At 46.5% G+C, this 15,174-nt stretch overlaps 1 protein-coding gene across 2 annotated transcripts in view; it reads right to left on the bottom strand.

Annotated features, from left to right (window-relative positions):
- Window positions 1–1,609: 1,609 nt before the first annotated feature.
- The window catches only part of DTYMK (deoxythymidylate kinase), a 122,660-nt gene continuing 109,095 nt past the window's right edge, over window positions 1,610–15,174 (bottom strand). For both annotated transcript variants that reach the window (XM_086944001.1, XM_086944002.1), the window contains 3 exons: window positions 7,203–7,293; window positions 6,550–6,747; window positions 1,610–3,048 (listed from right to left, as the gene is read on the bottom strand). In XM_086944001.1, the coding sequence (XP_086800127.1) occupies window positions 2,938–3,048; window positions 6,550–6,747; window positions 7,203–7,293 (400 nt within the window). In that variant the 3' untranslated portion in view covers window positions 1,610–2,937. The remainder of the gene's footprint in view (window positions 3,049–6,549; window positions 6,748–7,202; window positions 7,294–15,174) is intronic.

The following is a 15,174-nucleotide window of genomic DNA, read 5'->3' as shown; positions in this document are numbered from 1 at the left end:
TCAACATCGACAGATCAAGTGGACGAGAATGGCAACATTGGCAGTGAGGCAAACGTAGAAGCAGTCGTCGTTAGAGCCACACTGGCAGCATCCGGTATAGTCGACGGTACCGTCGTCGACGGTAATGGCGTCGACGGTGCCTTTGTGACGAAGTCGACAACGAAGATGACTTCTTTTTTGTCGACGGTGCGGTCGTCGACGGTGCGGTCATAGAAGAGGCCGTCGACTAATGTGACTTCTTCACACTCTTCGTCGACGATGACTTGGTCGTCGATGGGGAAGGCTTCTTCGTCGACGACGACGATGCAATCGGAATGACAGACGTCGGAACGACTGTCGACGGTCCCGGCGACGCAGAAGCATGTTTTCTTACAAAAACATGAGCAGAAGATGCAGTAGATGCCCGAGAGCCAGGTCTCGTGGGCGTGGACGTAGTAGGTAGAGGTATAGACACCGCAGGGGCCAAAGAGAGGGACATTTTCTTTTTCTTGATGAAAGGTGAGGGCAACTCCTGCACACTACTACGTTTAGATACTGCTTGGAATCGACCAGAAGTGAAACTTTCGGCATCAGAAAGTACACCATCCTTATCCTTGAGTCTCTGAAGCCATAACAGAAGGCGGCCTTCCCTGTCCTTTAGAGTTTTTGTGGAGAAAGTTCTACAGAACTTACTTTCCCACTTCATGGTCGGGGTAAAAACAGTAAATACACTTACTGTGTGGATCCTCTGAATAAAGACGCAGCTTTCCACAAGAAGAGCAAGGTCTGAAGAGAGATTTCTTACTTGTAGACATTCTGAAAAGCACAGGAAAACCTGAAGAAACTGAGAAAACTGAGCAGAGCTCAGGGAGACTCCCTTACACACGACGTGCGGTAGAAAATCTGAGGTGTTGAGCTCTGAGGAGAAGGTTCTGGAGGACTGCTGGCGCCTGATTGGCTACAGTTTGGACCAACATAATGACAGGAATGGGCTACAAGTGTTTTTTCCCTATTCATGGATTCCTATGAGGAATTATGTCTAGGCATTTACTGCCTGTTTTTTCTAATGTGTATTTCATTTGTTATGTTTCACATTTACATATTATTGGTATATTATTGCTATTTTATTTACTGTGGGACTCCCACTTAGACGACGGGGAATATTCAAGCATGTGAATCTATGAAAGACACCCTAATATTGGAGAAAGTGGATTCATTACGCACCTAAATAGTATTCCTTGTTTTAGGTGGCAAAATATTATTGGATATTGGTGACACATACTAGGAATCAATTGGAGTTTACTTTTTTTTGGAATTCCATTTTTAAGTTGAAAAACATTACAATAGTCTGACATTTCATAAGATATGCATATAACATTTCTTGGGTTCACCATATAGTTAGACCGGCCTCTCCGAAGTAAAGATTTGTTTATATATGAAAAAAAAGCACTGTTTGAAATCGTATACTCTCACTACTAACAGCACAAACTTTTAAGGTATGCTGCTTTCCCCACTTTCGCACACGAGTACCATTAAGATAGTTGAATGTTTAATGCGACTTGTTTGCTAATCCTCATGCAAAAAAGTGCTTCCTTAATACACAATGAATACCTTGACAGTATGCGCAACAAAAGGTTTACTAATATTGTATTGACAGTTCAACATGCTTGCAGATCTGGTCATAGAACTAAAACAGTATTACACTGCAACACATTGACACTTAGATGCATTTTGCTGGTCTATCAGCAATGTACTTAAACAGATAGAGCGCTCAAAATGTGATTTTTTCATAAAACATTCTAGGTTCTCAAAAATGAAAGACCGAAACCTAATACAAATTGTATCCATGTACCAAGTGGGATGAGATATTCAACAGCCAAGAAACAACGGTCAAATTCTTGAACTCATGGTTCACTTCTAATATTAAAAAGTAGTAGAAATTGTATTGCCACAGTGCAAAGTGCCCATTTATTTGCAGTATTATGAGAGTTTCCTTGATTATCCTACAAGGACAAAAAAAACGTAGATGCATATATTTTTTACCTATTTAATGTCATAATTCGATTCGTTTTTTTTTTAAAAGCAGCCTAAAATCTACCCACGGCGGTTAACAATTTTTAGTCTGTTCTTATTCACATTCCTAGATACGACCTATTTAACACCATCTGGGTGACCGAAAACTCAAAGAAGAGTTTACAACAGTGAGTCAACTCACTTAGCAGCAACAAAATTGAGATAAGGCAAAGGTTACTGCTCCGTGCTGGGTGCAAGGGCAGTTCACAAATACATCTTCAGACAATCCCACAACAGAGGCAGTGCTGTATGTCCTATTAATTATTAATAAGGAAAAATAATCAACTTAGCATGCCACACAAAAGAGGTATATAAAAAGCATAAGAAGGACCATCACTGAGGAGGACGTAACCAGCAATATTGAAGACTTTGTTATTGGGGGTGGGGAGGGGGGTCACTGAAGGGGGTTGGTGTGAAAGTTTTCTTCAAAGGATCGCAGGCAGTTACCTTAAATGCTTAAAAGTGCTCAGATTTAAAAATAGCTAGAGGTACCCCAACAATCAGCTAATAATACTTTTGAAGTCAGGAGGCAGTGAACCAGTCTCGTGCTGCTTTAATACCAAGATGGCGAGCTCTGGGTAGGAACTGAAGCCCCAAACCGTGCTGTTGAGAACTGGATTCTGCTTATACACAATACAGCAGCGAGGCAGGGCAGTGTATGCAGCGAGACATCAACAAAAAGCAACAGCATTCATCCATGGCAGCATATGTATATAAAGTCCTTGACAGAAAAGTCAGAATCCCTAACTTGTTCCAGCAGAGGTCCAGCTTACTGTGCTACTCAAACCGAGAGGGGGCAGTGTTGCAGTGAAATAGATGGGTTACATGCAAAACACACAACGGGTCAGATATTGTGGGCTCGACGGACTAAGTGGAGTAACATCTTTATTTCCAAAGCTCTCCAATAGGCTGATGCTGGGCTTCTTTCATTGCTTCATCAGCAAGAGATCGGATTTCACCGTGCAAATCTTCAATGGTCTTGGAAGCATCAATCACCTAAATTATCCCCAAAAGAAAAGAATCGTAATCAGCATGCTGTAGTGATATGTACACACAGTAAACACCACAACGGTCTGTAAGCATTTGCTCGGTGCGGGATAAGACATGGCATCATTTCACCCTCTGAACTACATAGATTGATCTAAATGTGGTCACCCAAATGAATCACTTCAGAAAGCATAAGGCAAGGATAATTTGTCATGTCTAGATCAAGAGTGCAGTCAAGGTACTCAAATGTATCCAAGGAAGAAAATACAGCCCATTGCTACTATTAGGATAATCCACCACTGGAACGTTCTAATTCTATACCCACCTCACCTGGTTTGCTTAAGTGTGACCTGACTCACCTTGTTGATCTAACTCCTTCACTCACTGCCAGTCCCCTTCCCCTCTGGGGGGATTCTGCAATGGAAATGCTAAGCCAAAAACGTCTGTCACTAAAGCCAACCAATCATGAGTTACAAGTCAGCTGTATTGGCCAAAGACGAGAAAATATTTTTTTACGTCTCATAATTTAAACTGTATATTTTAACAAGCTAGAACACAAGACCATGGGATACATGTGGCATATTATAAAAAATTTTTACAAAAAAATGTTTTTAAACACAACAGGAATTCTATTTTTGACCCTGGGTCAATTGATCTTTTCCATCCCATTTTGCTGAGTTGTTCATATGCAATTGTTAGAAATAGGATCCCTGGCTGGCCAGGGCTTGCGCCAAAGTCAGAGACCACCACTCCCAAGTCAGGGCAAGGGAGTTACACGCCAAGATAACCCCTGCTCACCCTCTAGGTAACGTGGCGCGAGCAGCAAGGCTAAACTTGGAGGCGATGTGAGTTAAGTATTTGCGCACGCACCCCAGCAACAACACCCAAGGCCCACCACAAAGGAAACTCCACACAAGGTTATATATAAAAATAGCCTTTGTATTATACCAAAACACATCAGATAAAACACACACTTTACAATGTGCCAACAGGCACGGGCAGAATTTTCAGGGGATATGTACAAGACAGGGCCACCTGGACCACTGTCAGGAATCGGCACTTTTAGAACTTGAAATACAGTAAGAACTAGCACTTAGAACATAGAGTATAAATCACTGTAGCAAAAAATAGAACATAAAGCACACAACCAGTAACTACTGGTAAAGGTTAAGTACCACCTACGCAATCCTAACCACCTTAGGAACAGGTCACGCGGGAACCAGGACCTCACTAGCACCACCTGTACTAGCAAGAACAACCACCTAAGTATCACAATACCTGTAGGGGTATAAGCACATAACACATGATGCATAACATACATTCAGCGGTGTAAGGAAGGAAAACACATGATGCATCAACAACACATTCAGAGGTGTAAGAACAAGGCACATGACGTATAAAAACACATTCAGAGGGGCAGCAAAAGAACAATTGCGCCAAACTCACATAAGTCACCACCTGTGACTGTTCCTAGGGCAACTGTCCTTGTGGGGGCTAGGACGCCCTGTGTCCCAGTGTCAGGGGCTAAACGTTGCAGCTGCCCACGAAGTGCTGGGCAGCTGTGTAGATCATGAGGGCCAACACGTTGGAGCCTCGCAGGCTCAATAAGACTGATTGCCACCTAGAGCCTCTCTGGGCTCTTAAAACAAACGTGGCGCTGCTGAGCCTCTCTCAGGGCTCAAGAACAAAATGTGGGCTGGGAGCCTTGGGGCTCTACAACAAGGGATGCCCCCAGAACAGCTGTGCCCCCAAATCACGTTGGAGCCTCGTGGGCTCTAATACACAATGGCGCCTCTGGGCCTCTCGGGGCTCAAATTAAGAATATGCCCCGCGTTGGAGTCCCCCTCTCTGGGGACTCAAGTTTGCCAAGATGCCCCTCTGAGCCTCGCTAGGCTCTCTGTAAGAATGCGGCCACTGGTGGAGCCTTCAGGGCTCAAAACAAACAATGCCCCCCTTCTTTGGAGCGGCCCTCTGTCCACCGGGGCCGCTCTAAGACCAACAGAGGAAACTGCTCTCTCACGCGGAGAGAGCACACAGGAGGGGCGGGCACCGGCAATGTGCCCCGACGCCCCCCCTCTATTGCAAGCAACCCCGGGCTTTACTCACCGGCTTCTCCAGGTTCGCGCTGGGTCCCTGCGGAGTCTCTCCTGGGCAGTGGCTCTGCACAAGAGCTCCCGCTCCTCGGGGGCTCTCTCCACGCTTCTCCCTCTCCCTCCGGGGCTCTCCCTCGCTCTTGGGAGCCCGGGGGGGGGGGGTAGGTGGGGGGGGACCAGGTGCCGGCTCTCTTCTCACCGGAGCGCGGGGTGAGCTCCCGTCCGCTTCCGGTTGTCTCGATGTCCCGCCCCCGGACTGCCTGACTTCCGGTCTGGCAGCCAATGGCAGCGCGACCCCTTGGGCGAGCCTCCAGGCTCCGGGGCGCGCTGCTAAGGTTAACTCGGTGAATTTCGAGGGGCAATGCCGGGTGGGCACCGGCTCCGTTTAAAATAAAGAATAGATCGAGGTGGGCACTATCAGGGCGGACAACGCCGGGTGGGCACCGGCCTCAGCAAAATAAAGCGCTCTCAAGCGCTAGTCAAAATCAAGCGCTTCCAGGCGCTAAAGCAAAAGTAAAGCGCTCCCAGCACTAAAGAGATAATTACAGCGCTCCCAGCGCTATGGGACAGCACAAGTCCAGGAAAAGGTCCCTCTGCAGAACAAGGCAAGGGGGGGGGGCAAGGCTTGGCCAGGGGCCAGCTCACTGGGCCCTTCAGGCAGGAAGGCAGTCCCAAGTGGCGGTTCCTCCTGGCACCAGCAGCAGCCCCCTCAGGATCATGGCAGAACATTTTGTTAGGGGACACAGCCCCTTCTTATACTTCAAATTCCTTTGTCTGAAGGTGCAGGGTGGGGGAGAAACCAGTCGCAGCTGGTTTTGGAGCACCCTTGATGGCTCAACCACCCCTTTCATTCACTGGCAGGGCTAGGGTCATCAGTCGCACCACAGGGGGTGGAGCCAGAATTTTGTGGGGAAAACCCAGCCTCATTCAGGACACAGGTGCACTCCTCCCCTCACATCAGCATGCTAATCTCAGCACTCACCAGTGGGCAGACCCATCCAGACATCCTGGAGCCTGGCATCCCCGCCAGCTCCAGCCAATCACACTCCAGCACCCTCACAGCACACGTACAGCCATGTCTAGAAGTGGCACTTCCCCACTAGACACATACACGCCGCACATACCATTGCACAGCATTCACTCTCACGAGTTTGCACATACCAAACTTGAGCATGCACGCCTCACGCATCAGGAACTACCAGGGACACAGACATTCCCCATGCATTCCTATGGGAGGGCAGGCCAACCTCACTCCACGCACTCAGAGTGCGCATGCACTTTCCACTGGGACACAGTGAAAGTGCGCAGAAACCAAAAATCACTACCACCAGGTCACCATTAAAAGCAAAAAGTTCAGGGGTGAACCTGCCAGAAGGGCCAAGTCCAACAGCAATGTTTCTGCAAATGTAAGAATTACCTTCCAGTTCAAGGACTTGTCGTTTCTGAGCTCCTGAAATCTCTGCAAGACTTTTTTCTGGAAGGCAGTGGTCTCATAGCGCTCAGCTCCAAAACCACCCCTCTGCTCCGCTTCAGCTGTGCTCAGCTCAAGAAACAGGATCAGATCTGGCTTCGGAAGACCCACATCAGGCTGTTTACACCAGTCCAGTGAAAAGTTCTAAACAGAGAAATGAGGCTCAACACTGTACACATGAAAAACTAGCTCTCTCTAGTATTAAAGAGAATAAACAATAGCCACAAAGAGGGTCACCTATGACAGAGGACATAGAACATGATCTAACTGAGCTACAGAAGTCTTACCTATGCATTTATCACATTTCAGTCGACCAAAGATGCAGCAAGTAAAGGGAGAACCAGGAAATATCAGAAGGAAATGCACTGGAAAGGAAAACAAAGGAATTCCCTTGTGGATGAGTAGCTTTGCTACGATAACCAGCGTTATCACCTGCAACCTATTCAGTCTGTCTGTGCTATGGCCAAGCACTGCACCTATAGTACAGGAAACAACCTCACCATACCACCTATGGTAAATCGCACATATCACCACTCCCACTGGTGAATAGGAGTGAATGGCAATGTTGTACCCCTCTGAGGTGTAGGTTTGCAACTCACCTCTTTGGCGCTGGTGAAGGCCACTCCCGAGAAGGCATATCGGTCCACCACCAAGGTGATCCCACTGTGTAGCTTCTGTTTCATCCACGCTCTAAGGGAAAAAAGGAGTGGATAGGAGATGGAAGCGACCAGTAACAATAAAAAGCTGCATAGTGAAAAAAGCACCACAATCAAACTGGATTCAGAATTCAAAGGTTTGTAAAGTAGCCTTTCCTGTACTATAGGTGCAGTGAACTACTCTAACTAGATTGCACCTGATAGGCTGGTGAACACTGCCCTACAGTATTTGAGTTTCAGGTTACTGCACCATCTAGTTTAAAAGGACATAGCTTTCTATATGGACACCACCAAAGGAGGCTGCATAAACATAAGGGTGGCTTGAATATTTGTGACTGCACAAATAAATAATGGTCCATGGTCATAGGTTTGATAACTAGATTAATGTGACAGTTCAAGGATTTATCCTAGAACTTCAGATCAAATCAGACTTTCCCTTGCAGGACACTTAAAGCAAGCTTCTTACTAGTGGAAAAGGTGAGACAGTAGGATTACTTAAACCACAAAAACATATTACTGCTGTCCAACTGAGGATCTCAAAGTGTTAAATAAGGTGACATTGCAATACCAACGATTGCTGGGATCGATCTCGAAACACTGCTATGGTCCGCACAGGAGAAGGACATGTTACAACTGTATATATTTTACAATTTAGTTTGATTTCACCCATATTGAACTATGACAAGGTGCAAACCCTTGAAAAACAAAACACAGGTGCTCTTCTACAATTTCTTCATCGCATTACTTCAATTGTTCTATCCCACAATTTTATGTTCCATTTCAATACACTAGTATCAAGAAGTGATATTCTCTAGAGCAGTGCTTCCTAAACTTTAGAACCAAAACTCAATTTTCAGAACGAAAAACATTTGCAACCCACCTATCTTTAATTGACGACACATTTTCCAATGAAATTGCCACTAAGTGTGCACAGACATACAGTTTCACTGATAAAACTATATAGAATACAAATGGTGGTGTGGAAATCACATTTGTGAAGATTTTTCATTTGTGCACCACTAAGCAAAGTGTCTTGATCCAGCACACTTCAGAACTACACAAAGAGCTTCATTTTGGCTTACCCAACTGCTGAATGCATCTATGAGGTGGGGTAAGTTTTGACGCCAACTATGGCAACCCACAGTAATGCATTGTAATTTTCTATTGAAATAGCCACTACTTTTTCAGACTGTTTTATTGAGAAGACTATATAGCACACAAATAAGGAGTCAAAATCTGATTTATGTGAGTATTTCTCATTAGTGCATCGCCAAGTAAAGGGTCTTGATTTGATCCTATTAAAAAGTCAGTTTCCAGCACATTTCATAATTACAAAAAAGAAAACAATGAGCTGCATTTTTGCTTTTCTAACAGCTGAATGCATACAATTAATTTACAGATATTTACATTTTGTTGTGTGTTGCTAAAAACGACATCCTATAGCCTTCCTTTCACACTCCCTATATTCCTGCAAATCGGTTACATAATTCGCATTAAAAACGAATTTCTCTTTGGAGGGCGAGAAAGAAAAATAACAAGCACTTTCACGTATGTGAGATCTACTGGCTTCGTTATTTTTTTGGAAGGCGGAGGAGATTGGGGGTGAGGGAATGCAGACGCATGCACTCCATGCAAAAGTGTTACAACAAAAAAACCTGACCCAGATCCTGCAGCCAGTGGAAAGACACTGACCACATACAGGAAGCTGTACTTGATCCATGCTCCACAGCAGGGACGCAAAACCCAGGAGGAAGCAGAGGCGAGGACGAGGCTGACCAATAAAAAGAGCAGGGAACCTGGAGTGTTGTCTGATTAAACCAATGGTAATTAACGGGAAGGCTCCAAGCCAGTTTCAAGATTTAGTTGATGTTTCCAAGAGTTTTCTGAGGCACAACACAAGCGCTGTGCAGGCAAAATCTAAAAAAACATTCAAGGTGTATAAAAGATAAGCAGCTGTTTGTCTGAAGACATAGCCTGACGTTTGACCTCAGGATAAAACACAGATTGTAAAGGCATCTTACTTTATTGCTTGAACTTTCCCAACACACCGAAAATAGGCTCGCGATATACCGTTTTTTTCAAAACGCTGGTCTAGAGCAATAGTCCTGTAACATGCGGTCCACAATGCCTACTAAAGGGGCCACTGGGAGTTTAGACAAATAAATACTAGCCGACTAATAAAGTGCATGTACACAAGGCAAAATGTACAAATGAAAGTCAGTGTCTAGGATTAGGATACTTAAAGCTAAAAATTACGTTGGAATACTTTGCTTGATTTGTGAGAGCAGCAGAAGTACAGCAAACGAAATCTAGTATGAACTGGTGGGCTCTAATGAAGGACTTGTTTGTGCCAGCAAAAAGAGCATGCTTTAGGTGCAAAAAAGATAGTAATATGCTATAGCCGACCACATCTCTTCATCCTGTAGAACAATAAAATGGTTGTATATTTGTTTGGCTATTAAAAATATATATTTGTGCATTTTTTTATGAATACTAGTTTCTGTATTTTTGGTGCAGTGTCGAGGTTCAAATCACAGATTGCTTAGGCTGGTATCCTGTAGTGATTCAGTGGGGGTCACAGATGTCAAAAGGCCAAGAACCAGTCCTAGAGAATATTTAATTTGAGAAAAGAGATGGGGTTTTTTCTCTCACTGGTGGGAGGCCTTTTTAGGTCGAGCTGGTGTTAGCAACGCGAAGCGCTGCGTCAAGCGAAAGACCTTATGTTATCCACTTGCTGGGAATGTTGGGACAGGGGATGGGCAAGCGCGGCGATTTCATTGCGTGTACGTACAGCCACGCGCCGTGCACATCTCCTGTCCCAGTCCCACAGCAAGTCTGCCTCTCGAAATCGCACGCACACAGACACACACACACGCACGCACACAGACACACATACACACGCACAGCTACACACACAGCTACACCCACACAAGGGCACCCCCTACCCCCCACTCACGGGCTCTTACGTCTCAACTCTGTCCACAGGATGTTCTGCGAGTTGGAGGCCCTTCCTCGCTTGCACCGTTATGCCTTGCCTGCTCTCTCCCGGGAAACCCAGCACTCCTGGGCTCTCCACTACCCACACCCCTCTGCCTCCAAGGTGCTGCGCTCCGGACGAGCTACGTCACAGTGAGCCTGGCACAAAGGCGGGGCATCTCCCGGAACCTCGCAGGCTCCAAGGAACTTTCCTGCCTATTAAAGCAGAGCCCGCCTCTCTAGCCTGCGTTCCATGCCTCTTTCGTAACATACGCACGCCTTCTTGTTTTTTTTGTTGAGCTCGACATGGGAAGAGTAGCTATAAATGGAAAGCATGCCCCAGTAGAAATGGCAAATAAAAGCATAATGTCTCTGTTATGGTTGGGTCAGCAAAAGACCGTGGTTAGCGGAAGTGCCACCATGCACTCTTATGACCCTGATAATGTAACGGGTTTACCCCCTATCTCACTATTAGCTCTGATGCCGCTTTCGGTGCTCTGTTGAGGTGATAGTGGAAGATCAAGATGTGGAAAATAGAATAACTTAAACACCAGACATAGAATCCTGTTTCTGCCTCCTGGCCCTTGAAACCAGGGCTGACAAGGCCAGTGTCATGGGTGAAAAAGGGCTTGCCTGTTATGCCATTCGCGATTCGCTACCACTGATCACTGTCAATGACTATGTCATTATGTGGCTGGCTACTGCCGAGGATCTGCATAACTCTGAAAAGAGAAGGAGTTAGGTTTACATAATTTGTGACAGGTATTTGGGCAAAAGTGGATCAGTGTTCATAATTCTCATGATCTTTTATGTTGGAATATTTCTTGAGCACAAGAATTTAAAAAGTCAAATATCCACTACCTCCAAGGCCGAGGTTAAGCGATACTAGGAGGAATTGCTGTAATTCCTGTGTAAGGGTTATCTGTAATGTTTGTCACCTTTGTAAATTTACACTTTGTAAAATATTAGAGACATGTACCTCCTTGTGCAGAACCAATGCTTTCCCAAGAACAATTGCAAACGTTCACCTGGTGAGCCTTTTTATCCTGTATATGAGCCCATTTCATGAGATCACTCGCGGTACATGACTGTTCTCTGTAAGAAGGGCCTTTAATATCTACCCAATTACACTATGGTTTTTGTTGCCAACTGTGGTCCATTTTGATATATTTAAGTTTACAGTCTGTCTCTGTGGCATCAGAAGAGATTTCACAAATAGCCACCTCCTTGTCTGCCAACCTTGTGGCAGTATCAGAACATATAATCCACTGCAAAATTAGGCTTTTGCATAGATCAGCACATGCATGTGAGAGGCTTAGCCTCTTATGTGCCCACTTGCTCCACACCCATCAGTCCTTTCCTGCAGTTCCTGGTATGTAGGTCTCGTTTACAGTGAGCCACATATTTGGTTTCATTCAGCCACATGGCTCTTAAGATGGATTTAAAGACATGAAGCCTATGCCAGCTACAGCTCTAAGTAGACCCACATTGTTTGTGCCTACAGTGCTTGAAGCCCCAACATCAGTACATTTAATGTACCCTCCACGACTCTCTCTCTCCCTTTTTCATCTCTTTCGGTCTCTGAATTCCCCAGAGTCCTTCCACATTTTGATTTGCTGCTATGTGGAATCTTTAATAATTTGTAGGAAGGAAAGAGAAGAGGCCTAGTTGACTTCAGCCTTGTGGATCCTTTTTCTAGCAAGTTGCTTAAACAGGTGAGCTATTCCCAATTTGTCTGACAATCTGAGGGAAGTCTTCTAGCCAAACCTCATTGGGTCCCGGCTCCACCATTTGTTGTGGAAAACCAAATATGCATCTCTGGCCTATTACTGGCATCTGCTCTCTGGTGTCTTTTGGGTTAAACAGTTCTAGAATGTTAGCTAAGTTGCATGCTAGTCCTAAGTTTACCTTACTTTTTTCAGAGAAGCCTTTAGCACAAATATGCACCACAAGATTCCAGACAAAAGTAATCTGATTTCTGGCTCCATCTGAGTTTCCCTCGGGCCTTGGACATTCAAAGACATTTCAATAGTGTCACCACGCTTAATTCTACCTGACTGCATACTGCAGAGCCCATTGGGCCTGACCTATTAGGAACCTGTCTTAGAGTGCCTTGTGGGGAGCTCTTCTACTGGACAGCAACTTTACCATTATTAGAGGTTTTATCCAGTAGTCTTATAGCCCTATTTCAGCTGGTACCAATATTGAAACTTAGGATTCATGACCCTTCACCTCTTGCTTGAGCCACCACAGTCCCAACAAGTCATGCAGTACTTCAGGGTCAAACTCGAAACTACATTTGCACCGCCATATTTATAATTTTAATGTTCCAGAGCCCATAACATAGATTTGACACTAATCTAAGGGGTATCCAGCACCAGCCCTGCATCTAGTGTCTAATTTAAGCAACAAAATGATGCACGATTTTGGTGAAGGTTTCTTAGTGTTCAGACAAACAAAAGAAAGCTAAGAGGAAGTCCTCTTAGAAGTGCTCACAACCTATTGCTAGGCCCGGGTGATGGTCAATGGAGTGCTCTCCGAGGCCTTTCCAATTCGTAGAGGCACGCGCCAGGGGTGTCCCCTTTCACCTCTTCTATTCGCACTAGCGATGGAGCACCTGGCAGCGATTATTCGCCAGGACCCCCTTGTCCAAGGGTGGACCTGGAACGAGAGCCACATAGATAAAATAGCCCTCTACGCCGACGATGTGGTCCTGTACCTAGCAGACCCAGCGACCTCGGGCCCCAAGAGCTTGCTATCCATCGCGGCCTTCGGAAAAGTCTCCGGACTCCGGCTCAACCCACGTTGGTTTCACTACACCCATCGAGGGACTGTTACGACTGGCAGTCGGACATTCCTTTACGACGCCAATCGGTCAAATATCTAGGGATATGGGTAACCCTTCTGCCGGAGCTTGAATGGGCGCTGAATATTGCCCCCTTGGTTGCCCGAATGAAGACGGATCTTAAAAAGTGGCAGTCTCTCCCCCTCAACAGGGAGAAGAGCCCTCTTTAAAATGATGGTCCTTCTGTGCTTTCTCTATGTCCTGCAGAACACCTCCATCCCCCTCGCCCGGTTCCGTGAGCTGGACGGACTTCTGACCTGCTTCCTATGGGTGAATAGTCGCCCGCGCATATCCCTGGCACACACCCGAATTCCCCCCGACGACGGTTGACTTTGGGTGACTCATCTCTTCCTCTACTACCTTGCCTCCAAGCTCATCGTTGTCCATGACTGGTATGCGGGCGGCTCGTCCGACCCAGCATACCGGGTGGAACTTGAGGAGACTGATTTTCCCCGAATCCAAGCCTTCTTGTATGGCAGCCCTGTGCCGCAATCTATGGCACCCGTTACCAGAACGATCTTCATGGCTTGGCAGGCAGCTCTGCGCTACAGGGGCTGGAACCATAAACTTACTAGAAAAACGCCCCGGTGGTATGGCACCTGGCTCCGGGAAGTGGCGGCCTTGGACGGATTCCGTCGTTGGGATCTGGTTGGAGTCTCGGTTCTGGGGGATGTTTGGGCCGGGGATCATATCCGGGCTTTCGCGGAACTACAGCGGAACCATGCCCTCTCACATACCCAGCACTTTCGGTACCTGCAGCTGCGCCACGCCCTCCACGCACATCTCCCACTGCCAGTACCCCCCCCGGAATTCAGTCCGCTCGACGCTCAGGTGATTATGGGGAACTCGGGGAGGGGGGGTTGGAGGGGGTGTCCCGCATCTATCGCTCCCTAGTTAATAATGGCCCTGTGTCCCTGGACACACTGCGCGCTCGCTTTCCCCTGGAGGAGGCGGACTGGAGGGACGCCCTTATGGCGCCTAGAACCCTAACCACATCTGCCAAACTAAGTCTGGTCCAAATTTACTACCTGCATGCAGTCTACCTCTCCCCTGAACGACTCTTCCGTGCCCACCTGCGACCCTCCCCGGATTGCCAGAGGTGCGGCTTGGCACCAGCGGATTTCTATCACATGGTGTGGCTCTGCCCCGGGTTGGCAGGGTTCTGGAGGGGGCGGAGCGTGAGCTCACGCGGGCCCTGGGCTGGTAGGTTCCTCACGAGCCATCGCGGCGGCTGCTGGGGGTCTTTGGCGGTCTGGATGGTTCCAGATCGGACAAACGCCTGCTGGGGACGGCGGTGGCCAAAAGGGACATAGCAAGGCACTGGTCCCGAGCCGCGCCGCCCACTGTGGGGGGATGCAGGAGGGGGGGTTGATTGGTGTGGGACCCAGGAGGAGGCCCTTTTTGAAGCCAGGGTGGCAACAGAACTGTTCCATAGGATTTGGGGAAAATGGTTTAATCTACTTCCACCGTGATTGGAGATGTACTGCACGACTTATGCCTCTATACCTATTGCTACAAGATTTATATACGGACTAGAGAAAGCTGACCCGACCTATACAAATTAATGATTGTAATCTGTTGTGTGTGTTGATCGACCCGCAACCAATGATTTTTTTTGCGGTTTTAAAATACCCAATAAAGTTGATTATCAAAAAATATATATATATATTCATCATCTACCTGGATTCCTGATCATCCTTCACTACATCAATGCTAATAACGCCCTATGTTTAGACCCTGTCCACAGCCTAACCTTAGTGTCAATGTCTCTAATAGTGTTCTCTACAACCACATCTATCAGACAATGACACTTCTACGTCTTAACCTAAAGGAAAATTGGAGGGCAAGGGGAGCTCAGAACTGTCAAGAGATGTGGCTGTAGCCATCAGTAAAAAAAGTGTAGGAAGGTGGATATCGAACTATATGGTTACCCCAACTTTTTGCCTGGTGTTTAGCTGGTTTTCGACTTAGTTGGCCTGGGATCCTGCTAATCAGGGTCCCAGGCTATCTGCTCTCACTGTAAAATGGACTCCATGTACTTTAGGTGCATCTCCAATTGGATATTGGGTCACCTTATGAGCCCCTGTATAGTGT

Source organism: Lissotriton vulgaris, chromosome 11 (genome assembly GCF_964263255.1).
Source record: "Lissotriton vulgaris chromosome 11, aLisVul1.2, whole genome shotgun sequence".
NCBI classification, from domain to species: Eukaryota; Metazoa; Chordata; class Amphibia; order Caudata; family Salamandridae; genus Lissotriton; species Lissotriton vulgaris.
The sequence above is the reverse complement of the archived record's forward strand: the minus strand, read 5'-3'. Positions and strand labels throughout refer to the sequence as shown.